General features: G+C 39.9%; 1 protein-coding gene across 1 annotated transcript in view; it reads right to left on the bottom strand.

Moving 5' to 3' along the window:
* Positions 1-17543, bottom strand: part of KNDC1 (kinase non-catalytic C-lobe domain containing 1) — an 895433-nt gene that overhangs the window by 157891 nt on the left and 719999 nt on the right. The window contains exon 25 of the mRNA XM_069611402.1: positions 5920-6002. Within this exon, the coding sequence (XP_069467503.1) occupies positions 5920-6002 (83 nt within the window). The remainder of the gene's footprint in view (positions 1-5919; positions 6003-17543) is intronic.

Consider the following 17543-nt stretch of genomic DNA (forward strand, 5'->3'; position numbering starts at 1 on the left):
TAAAAATAAACTACTGGATGGATTTACATAAAACCAACAAAAGTCACATCTACACCTTGTGCCCAACTTGTTTCTTATTTGGTGCAAATCCATCCAGTGGTTGTCATGCTACAAAAAGGCAGGGTGAAGCACCCTTTTCTCTCTGGGAAAATGAACGCAAGTGGGCCCAAAAAAGGCTTCTTTTCTTTTTAAAATAGGTTTTAAACCGTTTAATACATTTTCCCCAAAATTGCCATGTTTGGAGGGGCTGGGCAATGGTTTGTTGTGGAGAATGTCATCCAAATACATTCAATGAGACAAAAGTTATAAAAAATAGAATTTTGGGAAAAATCAATAGAGGTCATTTTCGAAGAGTTCGTATTTGGTGGCAGGGAGACATTACTTGTATACATAGACGTAGGCGGCACCTCGCTAGCAAATGTTTGTCATTTGCGTAGCACATACTCTGCCTTTTGCCCTGCACATTCACACTTTGCCCTGCAAATTAGTAAACGCTCCCTGCTATGCTTGCATTGCAGGCGGCGTGTACAATTACAGTTAAATGCTGCCTACCATGCTTGCATGGCTGGCAGTATTACAATCACAATTAGACGCTACTTTTCAGGAGTGCATGGAAGACACGTTAAAATATACACACTGCCTGCTATGTGAGCACGGCAGGCATCATTCACAATGGTATAAGATTGAATAAAATTTGATACATTTCTTGTAGTTCCATAGAGGAGTGTGGGTTTTTCTGGTGGGGGGGGGGGGACTTTACTTTGTTGTTCCCTATATTTTGAGCTCCAGAATATGCCAGCATGGAGAAGTCTGTTGTGGAGAGATCACAAGTGACGGACACTCAAAGGGATGTGTTTGATGACCTCCCTTGTATTCTGAAAAAACTGTGGTTATTCTGATACGGATATCCAGAAGAAAAAATAATGTCTTTGTAAATATGTCAGACATTTGGGATCACCATATAAGATCCTCATTAACCAAAATTGAGAAGTGGAACTAGACCAATTAATAGCCGGGCTGTGATGAGAGGAAAACTCCATTTGAGTGTTGAAATCAGACTAAATGTCCATCAAGACCCAGAGATCCATGTATACACTGAATCTTACTGCGGATAAGATTGCTGCATCTGTGTGCCTGGAGGCTGCCCCCACAGCCTGATTGGCTGTTTCTTTCATTGTATAACCAAATTGAGGGAGCCGGTGAGGCGAAGCCGCCCCCCAGCTCCAAGGCCCACTCTAAGGCCGTTGATCCGTGACTGGCTGTACTTTACCTTCTGCAGTCAGTTGGACTGCGCCTCCTGCCTTCTCCCTCCCTTTCGCTCCCTCCTGCGGATGGAGGATCCTGGTCTGCCGGAGCCCATAACACTGAAGTGCAAACAAGTGCACTGGAAGATGGCTGCCATCTTTTCTGTGGGTAAGATTGCGGCATTCATGTGCCTGGAGGCTGCCCCTGCAGTCTGATTGACTGTTTCTTTCATCGTATAGCCAATAGAGGGAGCCGGCGAGTCGAAACAGGCCCCCATCACCAAGGCCCAGTCTAAGGCCTTTGATCCCTGTCCGGCATGTATGGTGTGCCATGCCGCACCCCCCCTTATCCTCTTCGATGGCCTCTCCCTCTTCCTGTTTCACTGCCAACCCTTTCCAACGCCCACCCACCCGCCTGCCCCTTGTCTCTGTCTGTCTAGGCATCTTAGCAGTACTGCCATCACTCCGATCATTCCCCGTCCTCGGCATACTACAGTTGCAATACCTCGTCTGCTTCAACAAACCCGCCCTGTTCCGAAGTGTGAAACTGATGGCCACGTTATGGAGGTACCATCATCGCTATGACGCTAAATGCTTTAAATTGACTTTTTGATTCAAGATGGTTCATTGATCTAGAATCTTGGTGTATTCATGCAGGACTTTTGCTTGATTACGTACTCATAGTGGTCCTGAATCATATTGTGCTCATTAATAACTTTGAATCATGGCATGCACATGCTGAACTCTTGCATTATAATGTGTTCAGTATTGACTTTTTGAATCATGGCATGTCCATTTCATTTGGTTGTTTGCTCCTGGTCACTGAATTTCGTCGGCGTTGCATCTACTCACCTTACTCACTGATTCTCAGTCTTCTCTTCCTCTCCCTGCCTGTACCTTCTCCTCTCCTCCGTCCCCTCACCATAATCAATGCACTTGCCCTATCAGAAATGTTGTCAGGCCTAGTATGATAGTTGTTGTTTGTTCCTCTGCTTCCCCCCCCCTCCTTTCCCTCATTTATTGTCAATTCTCTTGCACTATCAGAAATGTCGTCAGGCCTAGTATGATAGTCACTGCTTCCTCCCCCCTCCCTCCTTTACCTCATTTATTGTCAATGCTCTTGCACTATCAGAAATGTCGTCAGGCCTAGTACAATAGTCATTGCTTGTTCCTCCCTCCCCCCTCCTTTCCCTCATTGATTGTCAATGCTCTGGCACTATCAGAAATGTCATCTGGCCTAGTATGATAGTCATTGCTTGTCCCCCCCTTCTTTCCCTCATTTATTGTCAACGCTCTTGCACTATCAGAAATGTCGTCAGGCCTAGTACAATACTTAATTACCCATTCTTAATGTCTCAAGGTCTTGTAAGAATGTTATTGTATTTTCCCTTGCTGCCTCCCCACCTTGAAGCGCTTTGAAACACATGTGTATAGGCACTATAAAAATAAACTATCATAACCATGTGGTATGACTGACAACTGAATTGGTTATCTGTTTGTTGGAAAGCCAGATTGGTTCGTAGGACGTTTATAAACTGCTCACGTGCTAAGGTTCCAAACACCTCTGGTACACTTTTCTCCCCAAACACTGGCTAATTAATTTTGTATCCCGCCAGCTAACTCAATGGGGGCTTCATTGGGGAGTAGATGGGAACTTGTAATTTACTCTAAAAATAGAATTCTGTCTCAGCAAAGGGAGTGGTTCCATTGGCATTGATGGGTTGGTGTGCCAATTGCAGCTCCCCCTTAAGTAACAGGACCAGATAATAGGTTTTAAGAGTGTCAGCCCAATGAAACTAGATGGCCAGGCTTTCGAAGTTGACAAAAAAGGCACCCAAATCATTGTTTTCCTGATAGGGCTGCCACACCCAGGGCTGTATATGGAGACCAGCAAGGAACCCTCGCATCCATCTATCGGCCCTCCTATCTCCTATCATCCCTCTCCTGGCTATCAATGATTTTCTGCAGAAGGATCTCAAGGGACAGAGGAGTCATTTTTAGGTTCAAAATACCCTGCTCTAAGGCAACCACAAATTCTTCCTTAGTAAGAGAAAAACAAATGGGGTCAAACGACCCACACTTTCCCTCGTCTTCTGACATGCTATTGAGCTTGTTGGTCAGGGGAGATAGGAGTCATGGTAGGTTGCTGGTCATCCCACACTAAAGATGTAGACCTCCCGTTGGAATTTGAAGAAGGTTTCATGCCCAAGTGGCCAATAGTGGGTAGTTGATCAATACCTTTTGACATAAGGGTTTCAAGGTGGATCTGACTCTGTATTGGGTCATGCACATCTCACTCCTGACACCACTTGTGGTAGGTCAGAATTAGGAGACTGACAAGGAGGCATGATTCACACAGGTTTTATTCCTGTTTCAGTATAAAAAGGCCTAACCTCTCCCTAAACTATGGTTCTAAACCCTAGGCTATACAAATGAAAGTCAAAAGGGTGCTCTTCGGCATGTTAGGTTGGCAACATAAATGCAGTCCTCTTTACAGAATCCAACTCTAACCTACCTTCATTTCCTATTACTAAAAAGCAACACAAAACAACCAACCTTTGGGCCGTTTCCTATTGAAAGAAATGGCTTCTGGCTTCTGACCCCCACTACCCCTGTGTCTCTTTATCATAGGCCCTGGCCTAGGTTGAAAGTTCTAAATATATAGTTCCTATACTGCTGCTTCTCCTTCCAGTTATAAGTCGCACAGACGTTCTCCTTTTGGGGGGAGTTTTGCCTGTCTTGCTCCACCAATCAGGGTACTTTCAGTCACTTTTTCCCCACTCTTGGGCTTTGTTGCTTCTCACTCAGGGTGTCTTTCCTTTGTTATCTGTTGGGCAGTTTTCTCTTTCTCTCTCCCCAATCTGATGTTTCTTTGTTCTCTCCCCAATCTGTGCCTTGTTTCTTTCTCTCTCCCCATTTTATGGAATGTTGGTTCACTCCCCACTTCAGGGTTTATTTCTTTCTTTCTCCCCACTATGGGGCTTCTTGGTTGGCTTCCCACTCCCCCGTTTGTTACTTTCATTCTCCTCAGGCTTCTTGGTTTGCTCTGCCTCTGGGGTTTCTTTCTTACTTGCTGCCCACTCTGGGGCTTCTTGATTTGCTCCCTACTCCGGGGTTTGTTTGTTTCTTTCTCTCCACTCGGGGGTGTCTTTATTCACTCCCCACTCTGGGTTTGTTTCTTACTTTCTCCCAACTCTGGGGCTTCTTGGTTCGCTCCCACTCCAGGGTATGTTTCTTTCTCTCACTCCCCAAACTGGGTTTTCTCCATTTTGTCCCCGCCTCAGGGCCTATTCTCTCTCTCTCCCCACTATGGGCCTTCTAGCCCTTTCTCCCACACCAGGACTTGTCGCTATCTCTTTCCCCACTCTGGGTCTTCTGGCTCTTTCTCCCAAACCGGGTCTTTTTTATGTCTTTTCTGCACTGTGTGGCTTCTTGCTCGTTCTCCCACCCTGACATTGTCTCCCTCACCTTGTCTCCCACCTACCATGACTCTGAAGCCTTGCGCACCTGCTTGTTTCTGGCGTTGCTCCATGGGAGAGTGTGGCAGTTAGTGCGGCCCTTTTCTCACCATGGAGCCACTTACTTGACTCCTCAACTGGACACTGCGTTGTGCAGTGTCCAATCTCATTTGCAATACACTTGGTGCAGTGATCTCTTGGCTGCTCCTCCTCAGGGTTGGTTTGGCCTCGATCTTCCGAGGTCGCTTGATCTCATTTGGGCTCCCAGATCAGATGGTCCCACTTACTGTTCTGCGTGACCAGGTTGCACCATCCAAGTGCCTGCCAAAGGCAGAGACGCCACATCTGACTCCCTCTCTCTCTTTTTCTCGCAAACCTCATCTGCATGCTGTGGCTTTGCCAAGACTTTATAAAGGAGTCATATCATGCACCTTAGTTCCTACATACCCTAGGAAGGTATTGATGCTTGGATGGGGAGGAGGGATGATGACCTGAGTCTCTCTCTGAGGAGAGTTTCCTATCCTCTAAGGGAAAGTCACCTCCAGAGGGAACCCACTTGCTCCGTCCATTATGGGGTCTTAAGTGTAGCAGGCTCACCTACCTAGAATCAAAGGGGGCGGTTCCCGTTTGGAAGAGGTGACAAAAGCAGACATTAAAGATCTGTTTCATTTTCATAAAAAAACACTGTAAGTTTTACCACTACTGCCAAACTCATTTTATCTTACCTCCTATTACCCTTGTGAGACCATCAAGACCCAGAGCTCTATGACTCCACTAAATCCACTGATTTACATAGAGAGCTTAGGGATGGAGAATTCTGTGCATCAATTATTCCTGTTGGAAGACTCTGCCACATGATTGTCCCAGGTGAAAGCTGCAGTGTTCACAGAACCCTGCTGCCATTCCCAAGCCCATAAAAGAAACTCTAATGTGCAGCAAGAGTGTTATTTTTAACATCTACATCCCTTAATAGGGGTGTACTTTTAAAAAGAAACACATTGATAGTGACAGAACCTTTATGCCCAGCACTACAAAAGCATTCGAAGCATCCACTTGGGCATGGGGCTGATTCCAATCTCTACTCAGAGGAGTGCTGTTGGTCAATTAACATGCTTGTATCAGATATGCACATCTGGTTCTACAAGGTAAAACATAACTAGCGATATTTGAGAAAATACACATTGCTCATGCTCGCAATACAACGTAAATAAACTTACTTTAGGAGAATGGATGGTTTGTCTCCAACACCAAGTGCTCTTGAGTTTAAAAAATGCACAGGATGACAATTTTGAAATATCCTCTGCACAAAAGAAAATACTAGTTAATGAGTTTGCAATACATTGTACAATAATGATTTTGTAACTCCTACCTCTATAGACAAAAATACATTTTATGTTACTTTGCCAATTCTTGTTCACATGGCTACTTGGCTACTTGGAACATGGAAATTAACCAAAAGACGGGAACATTACTGCCCTTCAAAATATTTCTCCATCTCAAAAAACCCCAACCTTGCTCCTTGGTGTAAAGTTCTGCAACATGTTCTCACTCCCCTAACCTAGCTAAGAAAGACAGAGCGGTTGACCACACGATGAAGTAAGCTAAAATGTGCACCCATTTGACTGTCTCCTCTCTTCCTTTAAACTATTTGCTGTCAAGCTTCTTGCAGCACCCCTTCTCATAATCACCCTCATCTACCGGGTCCACAGATCACTTAACATCGTATTCCATCAACTTGAATTTCTACTCAAATTCTCTTCCCACGAATGTCCCAGATGAACTTATCTTGACTTTCTCCTCAAATATCTTCGCACTGAAGTACCCTACATACCTATGAAGAATTGCTACTTGACCAGTGAACCAAGAACTCCAAACCTCACGAATTTCAGCTGGACTGCATACTCTCTGACAATTGTCTGGTCATCCTAATTTGCCTGCCAACACAAAATCATAGCAACTCACTTGATCCCATTGTTCCATGATCTTTAATTGTTTTGCCCCATCTTGTTATAACCACTCTTGCATACTTCAATTATTCTATCCATTCCGTATTCACTCTCGTTCCCCTTCTAAAATCACCTTATGAACATTCAAACCTAATTCCATCACACCCTACCTAGAGTTGTGTTTAACAAAAGGATCACCAGATAGAAACATTTCATCAGTATATAGTCTTTATTCGACATTTGTCCTAAAAGCACAATATAAAAACATTTCATAAACAATTAATGACATCAATTCGAAACATTTATAGCAAAGTAGATGACATTTTAAAATGATATCTAGGATCTCCCTCCATCCAATGCCCTACATTACACAGAAATAACATAAAAACAGTTGCAAAAAAACATTGCTCATCGCACCATCTGTGGTGAGTGAATGCATCCTATGATCACGCTCATATCTCATGAAGAGTAAGAACTCATGTATTCACACTCTTAAACATTTCAATAAATCCCTATAATATATTTAAGAGTACATTGCTTTGTTGTCAAACACATATGAATGTCAATGAGTTGCTGCTTTTCACAATACTTATTGAAGAGCTAAATCATGTCTGAGTATTTTGTTGCTACATATAAAAAGTTAACAATTTATTTCATTGCAAAAACCAACATTTGTCGAGTCCCACAAATTGGGTGTATATCTAAAATGAACAATATGAAGAATTATTAAATAGAGTACCTAATATTAAGCTCAAAAATCAAATTAGTAGCAGAGTCGCAGGACAGGCAGCAGGTATTGACATAACCTGCGTAAGTTTAATCATTCTAATATGCAGACTGGTAGCAGTCCCCTTTCTTCAGTGTTTTCTAATCTCAATGATAGACTGTTTCATTACTTAAGTTTTGAAAAAATAAAGAAAGACTTATTAGAGACTTATTAGAATATCTAATATTGGAGGGTTCTCCTTACAAATCGGATGTGGAAATACATCTGACCTTGTTTGATAAGGTTTGGCTAAATTCCGCTAGTCTCCTGAATGTATCTGAAGTCCATCAAATGCATCCATATATACTATTGTACAAGTCCCAGGACTGAAATCCATGCAACGACTGCTGCTGTGGTTCTTGACATTGAACTGACATCTTTCTTTGTGTCCCAAACTCTCTCTGTTCCTAATTATTTATTTTGCTTTGGTAATTTTTATATTATTTACATGAATTTGTTACTATATGTGATGTTGTTAATTAGAGAACTATTTAGGTTTTCAGCAACTTGATGTCAATTGAGCAATCGTTTTTTGCCAAATTCTGCCTTGGTAAGGACTTAGGTCAAAACACGTGTTGGCAAAAAGTGGCATTTGTTTATCATTGATTACCAGAAAAACTTAATTTGTGTATATACTGTACTTATTAAATATTTCCTATGCTTATATATTCTTTGGGTGAGCACAAGTTTTGGAACTTGTGACTGTTTTATGATGATTTTGCTATAGGTGGTTGGCAAGGCCTTAGGTAATCCCCATTGAAGCCAATACCCAATTTAGTTGAACTAATAAAGGCCTAAGCGCACAGATATCTATAGTTTGCCCAATCTGTATACCGTCATTGACAAGTATTGTCATCAGAGAAAATCTTCATCACATACACTGGATTCAAATGTAACTTTCTTATTTTCAAACCAATCATTCTCTGAAGATAATATATGGTTGATTCCTAGTTTGGGCATGCATGTAAGAAACAAGTTACTTACCTGTAACTCCTGTTCTCCAGCATGGTACCTTTCTTGGATTCATATACTTATGAATATTCCCCATCAACAGGGTGGGAATCCTCAGTAATATTAAAGTAGTTTATCTTTAAAGCCTATAAAATGGCCTGTAACTTGTATAACCCATTGCTGCCACTTTGGGTCCTACTGCCCCAGGCAATGGCATTAGTCATCCCTAGTTCCACACCTGGTGGCCATCTTCAGATTTGGAAGTGCACAAAAAGTGGCATTAGGAACCAAGAACAGCCATAGAGGGGTAGGAGGGAGGGTTGCAAGTGAATCCATAAAAGATACCCATGCCGGAGAACAAGAGTTATATGTAAGCAACTTGTTCCTTCTCCAGCATGGGATCTTTCATGGATTTACATGTTTATGAATACGATTGCACAGCAGTATATATACATATATATATATATATATATATATATGTGTATATATATGTATGTTTCCAAGGGGCGTTATGGTTCCAAGTAAAACCGAAAACCCCTGAAATTCGTCAGTTATGGTAAGCTAAGCAACCATAACTCACGCCACCACCGTGCACTCCTAAGACTAACACCCACGACATCAAAGATGACATCACAAATGTCATTGATGGCATCACTGATGACATCACATGTCTGTCTCCTTCTTTTTTCCTTTACTGACACATCTAGGCCACATGGTTTTCTTCAGTAACAATCAGGAACTAAAAATTGTAAACGTACTATATTTGTAGACTTATCCTTCAAGTATGTTCTTACAGTAATTCTCTTAGGGTCCAGTCATATCATATGAAACATATACATAGGGGAAGATACAAGCTTGAAAGACAGCAATCCTTTCTGTGCATGAAAATAATCAGTAGAGTTATCAGCACTTTCTGATAGTTCTGTTGTTTTTTTATTACTATACTATACTTTCCCTGTATATGTTCATATTTGTATACATTGTACTCACACTACTTTCCTTAGGGTCCAGTCACATCATGTGATACATATACATAGGGTAAATAGCAGCTTTGCAACAGAGCAATCATGTATTAGCATAAAGATAATCAGTTAGGTTATGAATTGTTTCTGCTACTACTTCTGCTTTTTTTGCTTACTTCACTTTCCCTGTATATACACATATTTGTATGCGTTATTGTGTCTTTGTGTTTTGTCTGTAATAATGCAATTATGTAATACGTGGGTTTTATTAGCTACTTATTACATATTTCACAGTACACAAAACTCTAATAAGAAAACAGTTATCATTTCATTATTCAACATATCAACATTATGAATATTATACCTTTATCATGTATGCTGCACACAATGCCTTGGTTTCTGCACGAGTAGCTTAGTATACTGGATAGAACCTCATAATAGAATGCTATTTATATCAATGCATTGCTTAATGCACTAATTAGCTCATGATATTTTTTCCAATGATCCTTGACACTTTTTTTCTCAACATTATAATAAGAATCCCTTATACAGACATTTCATGAAAAGTAAATTCATATGTGATGTCATCAGTGATGTCATGAATGACATTTGTGATGTCATCTTTGATGTTGTGGGTGTTAGTCTTAGCAGTGCACGGTGGTGGCGCGAGTTATGGTTGCTTAGCCTCCCATAACTGGCGAATTTCAGGGGTTTTCCGGTTTTACTTGGAACCATAACGTCCCTTTAACAAAGTTTTTTCACTGAATTTCATAGGTTTTTAGTAACACAACTTAACCATAACGTCCCTTTAACAAAGTTTTTTTAATGAATTTCATAGGTTTTTAGTAGCGCAACGCAACAATAATAACTCTGACTTTATGTACAAGTAACATAGAACATACTGAACCCCCTCTACTTAATTTGATGTCCGCAAACTTTTTTAATGTCCGCGGACATATGCGGACAACAGCACCACTACCCAAAGAGCCTGGGGGGTCTGCTTAATTGTTATATCATAACATATGAACATTTTACAAATTCACAAACCAGCACACATACACATTATATGTAGTAATAAATAAGAATTGTAACCCATATATATATATATATATATATCAAACTAACTATTCATTTAAATACAATATGTTCTAAAATGGAATATACCAAAAGAAGAAAGATAGTTTTCGAACATGATTACCTCACAGAAACTCCACAACTGAGAGCAACAGCAGATCTACAGACCAGTCAGAACACACCTTACCAGAAGCTAATAAGTGTACTGCATTTTACTCATATATTTGTAAACTTTCTGTATTAGATACAAAAAAAAGTGATATTATGTTTTTTTTCTCACAGAAATGTCTAGTACTCTGGAGTGGATAGAGGAGCATTTCCCACGTGAGGAAATGTCTGAAGATAGTAAACCTAATGGTAGACACTTTACTATATAAAACAATTAATAAATATTATTTTATATACATTTAACATATACATTTTTTTTGTACAGACCATACAAAAATTGAAAATACTAAAGAAAAAGCAGTATTGGATAAGACTCTTCAGCAAATAGAAGAAAAAATGGACCTACTCATGGCAAAATTTAATAATTTAAAAAACTTTGTGGAGGATCACTTGAAACAAACAACTACATACCATTGTCCCACATGTACCTGTCCCCCCTCACCATATCCCACTCAATTATCCCCAAACCCTCTCTATGAAGCAAAACATTTTGATGAGACTTCCATCCCTTCTTCATCTCATATAAATCCTATTGAAACCCCCAATTCTCCTGTTTTTGTTTCAGTTTCTGCCTCACCTTCTCTATCATAAATTTAACATCCATATAAAATAAAGTAAAATTATTATATTGTGTCCTAATTCATTTCTTGTCTTTTTTAAAAAGCAGTTCAGGTGTCCGCGGACAGCGCGGGTGTCCGGAATGTCCGTAAAGAAATGAAAATGGGAGCATCCTAAAGACACTATATCTGTCTGTAATGTTTACATGCAAGTTATAACTGTTCTAAGAACACACGCGGTGTCCTGAAATGTTCGTAAATAAACAAAATGGGGGTGTCCTGAGGACACTATACCTGTCCGTACTATTCATAGACAGGTTGAAACTGTTCTAAGAACACCTCAAGTGTTCTGGGATGTTCGTAAATTAACAAAATGGGGGTGTCCTGAGGATGCTATGCCTGTCCGTATTGTTTGCAGGCAAGTTGAAACTGTTCTAAGAACACAGGCTGTGTCCTAAAATGTTCATAAATAAACTAAATGGGGGTGTCCTGAGGACACTATACCTGTCCGTACAGTTCGTAGGCAGGTTGAAACTGTTCTAAGAACACATCAAGTGTCCTGGGATGTTCGTAAATAAACAAAATGGGGGTTTCCTGAGGATGCTATGCCTATCCGTATTGTTCGCAGGCAAGTTGAAACTGTTCTAAGAACAAACGCCTGTCCGTAACTGTTCGTTTCACTTGTGACGCACTTTTAATCACTTCAGGACCTGAACAGTGCCCATAGAACACCAACGCGCATGCGCAAAACAGTTTCAGTGCATTTGGTGTCCTGCGGACACCCGCTCCTTTCGTGGACATGTTTGCGAACCTATCATGTGACCGCGCCCACGCTGAGCGTGTGTTCTGATTGCGAACACTGTTTGTGTCCCCGAACAATTTAAAACTACATTTTCAAGCAATCTACACTATTTTTCAATAAAAACCCACCATAGCACAAGTCCCACATAGTAATCCTGAGTTTCTACATACTTTTTGTGACTTTTTTAACCATTTTTTCTGTTTGATCTGTCCGCGGACAGCACGCATGTCTGCGAACCGTGCACAAGCACCCCTATAAAAGGCCACACCCTAGAACTCATTCTCATTGTGTTTCTGGCTATCCTACAGAACACAGTGAATTTTGCTGCCAACTTTGCAGATTTTCATCTCGAACCTGATTGCATCCATGGCTCCACTCATGCCACCTGGTGCTGCATCTGCCTCAGCACCACCCCCACCCGCTCCACCACCACCACTTCCCCAAGGGCCTGAAGAGGGGAACAGGACTGAAGATACAGAGAAGGATGAAGAGAATGACGAGAATGAGGTAGTGGAAGTCCCTACTACCAGAACTCAGCGCGAGTCTTGGGTGTGGCGGTTATTTACCATTTGTGGTAATGGTCCTAAGGCGCGTCCAAATCAAGTCACCAGCAATGAGTGCAAAATGGTACTCAGTCACGGGAGGCCTGGTTCATACAGCTTTGGGACAACTACCATGAAGCGACACCTACGGTCATTCCACACGGGGCCATTCGCAAGGTTGTACCTTGTGAGGAGCATAGTAGGTTGACTTCCTCTACTTCATCCTCCGTTTCAGATCCTGTCACCACAAGGAACACTCCTGTGGGACAGCGTATTTCTCAAGCTGCCTCACAGGCCATACGCAATACTGATGACCCTTACCTTTCAAGGGTCACAGTTGTGTGTATGTACTGCGACGCAGTACTGTGCAGGGGGGAGAGACTTTGTAGTTTTTTTGAGGCTATCATCTCAGAGCACGAGAAGATCTGCTCACTACCCAAGTAAATCTCACTCTACATCTTCCTCTCTCCACTCGCCCTTTCTTATCTCCGTGGTTGGTGTCCCCCCTGCTCTCCTAGTGTGTCGTGTATAAAAAACAAAAAAATATATAAAACAACAAAAATAAAAAAAGGCTCTTTTCAGAGCCGCTTTTCACAGTTAAAAAATAGAAGTGAAAATAAATGAAGCAGGGCCCTGTGTATTTTTTAGAAGTCCGCGGACAGTCCGCGAACATCTAAAATTTTGGAGTGCTGCCCTATCATAACCATTGCAGCTTTATCTGGGAGGAAGTGGTGGCTCTGAAATTAGCCTTTTGGTGGTGTTTGTTTGTGTTTGAAAAATTTGAAATGCTCAACACCTACTACAAAATGGATGCTGTAATTCCAAAAAAGGTCGCAATGCATTTTGTACATTTCTCAGAAAAATCTGATTGCCAGCATAAGTAAGATGGACTCCATCTCTGCGAAAAATGTATGTACTACGAAACATAATATTTTCATTGTGAAAAGAGGACATGCCAAAATCTCTTATAAAGGCACAAACAGCCTTATTGACATTGCGCCTTGCTTTCTCCATTTGTGGACCAAATGAAGAAGAACGAAGCCACATTTGTCTCTGCGCAATCCGTGAAAAAATTACTTAAGAATTTGGAAACATGTCCATGACCTTCCCAAGTCCTTCTTTCATTGCAAATTGCAAATAAATGTCTCCAAAGTAGCACAGAGAGGTAGCAAGTCCAACCACTTCATTCCACGTATTCCATGCCAGTGCACTTCCACATGTGGGAATCCAAGATCTACAGCTACTCCACAGCTTTCTGCATGCACCTCCAACCAATGTATCCACGAGTCTCCCAAAATCCAAACAATCTGTTTTCTGAAACACACAGCCATAGCTATCTGTTCTTCTCTCAGCAAAAAGAGTATCTGAGAAACTCTCTCCTGGCACAACACACCCACTAAACTTTCCTGAACAATCCCTTTCTCTGCTCATTCTCATTATGGCTCCCCAACCCAAAATCCCCGGATGTAACACCTGATGTCCGCAGACTACCACCATGTCCGCGGACATATCGTAACATGGACAGTCCTACCATTTCCATTTCACTTTCTGTGCCATTCCCTCATTGGATATAGCTAAGAAGTCACATGACAATCCACCAATCACATCCAAGACCTCTGCATCTAATTGCATCTTCATAGATCAGCACTTCAAATGTACTGTTAATCTCTCTGAGTACAAGTGTCATATCATTGGAAAGCACCTTCTACAGGAAATACTGAACAAGTCTCCAAGATTTCTACTTGCAGCTGCGTGCATATCCATATGCATGAACACAAACTACAGGTATGCATATTTTCTGTATAGTACATGTACAATTCTTATAGATTCATATAAACAGATTAACTTACCTTTAGCTTGTATAATCTATAAAATGAATTTACTGTCATTTTTTCCATCTCCTAAAATCAACTGTCACTTCCGAACCTATCTGCTATTTAATTTCTTTTTACATACACATTTTCAAAGCATGTTGAACTAACCTATTTAAAGTACAATATGAAGAGTTAACATACTCAAACAAAATTGCATGCACACAGTATGTTGAAATATCAAACAACAATACTTGTAGAAAAACAAACATTTATTAATTTATTTATTTACTTATATTTATATAGTACGCAAGCAGCCCATGGCATTGAGGCGCTGTTACTTACAAGAGTTTAGTTATAGAAATAGTGGTATTCAGTGGTACATTATGAATTCCACAAGGCATAGAAATTATATTTGGTTGGTACAGTTAGTCATTACAATAAAGTTTATGCATTAAGAACATATGGTATGTATTCAACTGGTGCAACGCATTTTATGTGAATAAGATAGTTTTCATGGTTTTGAGGAAGGCGCTGAGGGTCAATGTCAATTAAAAAAATCAATGTCTAAATTAAAAACAGTGCTATATACAAACAAAATTACTAATGTGTTTCCTTTACAATTGCAGTGAAGACCATTCTCCTGAAAAGAAGCAGCCGAATTTGAAGTACAAAGAACAACTAAGAAGAAACCTGCTCATTTCAGAAAAAGTAAGTTGAATACCACCATATTATTTGTACTATTATTCAAACACACTGTAAGGTTAATTGATGCTATTTCTGTGCCCAAAAATAGAGATTGTGCACCATTCTGTCTACAAATCCCCATTTCTTAAACAGAGATTTACAGGCAGAATGGCGCACAATTTCCTATTTTTCGACACACAAATGACCCAACTCAGCCCCTAGAATTTTGATATTATAGAACAAACACGTGTTTTAATTGTATACCATTAGATTTACCATTTGTACTTCTCCACACCACTAGTTTACTTTCTACTGTCATCTGAACCCCAGTTTAGTAGCACATAAATTCAAGAATACCCATCCCAACTAGTTGTAGTTGGCCAATGCACAATCACACACCATTACATACATCTTTATCATCTTACTCAGACACTCATAGAAACAGCACACATACATTAAGAACACCCCAACCCATACGTTCTTTATTTTTTTCAACAGAACCTAAAGAATGCCTACCAAAAATCAAGTCCGTAGAAAGCAACGGAGAAGCAGAGCAAATGAAAATAGAACTGTCCAAAACAAGCATCCATCTCTAGCAGAATGTGTATAAAAAAAAGTTAAAACAAAACAGCTAACACAGTCATTTAGTGAAACAAAACAGAAACTTTGCCTCCTCTATCAAAATGTAAAACGAACCAGAAAACAATTAACAAAAATTCAGCTACCACTACAGATAAAACTGCTCCTATAAATCTTGATATAGTGCAAAGTATGCATACCAAAAATGTTCCGTCACAGAGTCCTTCAAAATCCTATAAAAACAGGAGAGAAATCAGGCTCAACTCTTAAAACCTATCATAGGAAATTAATGTTAGAAGCGTTGATAGACAGTGCAATCCTTCTCAAAATAAAGTTATTTATTTTAGTGTTAAACAAAATGAAACCACTAACAAAACTAATGACTAAATTACAAAAAAGACTTCTCAATAAACGAAATGTCAACAGAAATAACTTAAGTATCTGTGGAGGTGAGTGGAGTCACACTACGAGCACAGAACCATACTTTAATGAAGAAGCATACAAACAAAAGCAAACCAATACAATTGCCATACATAGCAGCGGATGAGGTTATGAAAAAGTTAATAATACCATATTGGAACAAGAAATACTGCTTACAAAAATATCCCCAGAAAATTAGAATTACCTCACCATTCAACTGAATCAGAATGTCTAGTATACAAATGGCCATGCAAGTCAATGTGTAACATTCCCAAAAAATCTTTCAAGTCTTTACGCCAATTCCTCAATCAATATGTGAAAGGCAAAGACAAAATCAAAATTAAACTACTGCAAAATATGGATACCTGTCCAGTGCGCAAGTACACAGGACTACAAGGACATTGGCCTGCATTTCAGGACCTACTTGCCACACCACCTTCCATTATATCAAAATGATATCAACACATAATTCAACTATAAGAAATCTAGTCTATAAACTGTACTACACTAAAAGTCCTGCTTTAGCACTAGCCAATTTAAATAACATTCTTCTACATGGTACAGCAAAAGACCTACTTGAAGAAATCGACTATATCCAAAAAAAATATTTTGGAAGTGAAAGCCATTTACAGAATGAAATAGCTTTAAAGCAAATTAGCAACAATTCTATGCATGGCAACCTTCTACTACACACATACAAAAAAGAAATTCTCAAATTTAAAAGTACATCTGCTGAAGTACCAAACCATGTGTGTGTATGTTGGCGTAGAACTTTTTATAAAAGTAACACAAAAACTGTAGACCTAACATACAAAATAGAAGACAGTGAAGATTCTAAATGGTTTGAATTAGCTCTCTACCTTATAGCAGAAAACAAATACGAAATAACTGACCCCTTAATACTTTGCAGTTACTGCACTACAAAACTTGACAACAACCAAACTCCTTCACGTGCTATCACAAATAATTTGGAATTATCTCCACTAGCAAAACCCCTACAACAACTCAATTTATATGAGAGCATCATAATTCAAACAGTGCACCCCTTTCAGGCAATAATACGCCTTCAACCAAAAACAGCAAAATTGCCTCCCTCTGAATTAGTGAAAGGTATTTGGGGAAAAGTAGTGTATTTACCATTAGATCTAAAAGAAAATGTGCACACTCTAGGAGTGCAACGTCCAATGGAACAATCTTTAATTATCTTAGTAAATGGTGTACCTACAAAAGACAAAACAAACTGGCAACAACTGGTTGAATTACATAAAGTTAGACAAGCCTTGCAATATCTAAAAGACAATAATGAATACTCCAAAGATATTAATATTGAAGAAAACTTGAAGGATACCACTGAAATAATTCAAGAGACACAAGAAGCTGGTCAATTTGAGATCCTAGATCCTGCTACAATATCCAATACTTTAGACCATTATACAATTCACCCATTGCACTCTAATGACACTGTAGAAGATACACTAGAAACGTACCAAATGCGTCAAACAAAAGGATCATCAATCAGCATATGGGAAAAAAGTATAGAAGCATGTGCTTTTCCTCTACTCTTTCCTACTGGCAA

The sequence above is a fragment of the Ambystoma mexicanum genome, chromosome 8 (assembly GCF_040938575.1).
Source record: "Ambystoma mexicanum isolate Mex_15411 chromosome 8, UKY_AmexF1_1, whole genome shotgun sequence".
In the NCBI taxonomy this organism is placed as follows: Eukaryota; Metazoa; Chordata; class Amphibia; order Caudata; family Ambystomatidae; genus Ambystoma; species Ambystoma mexicanum.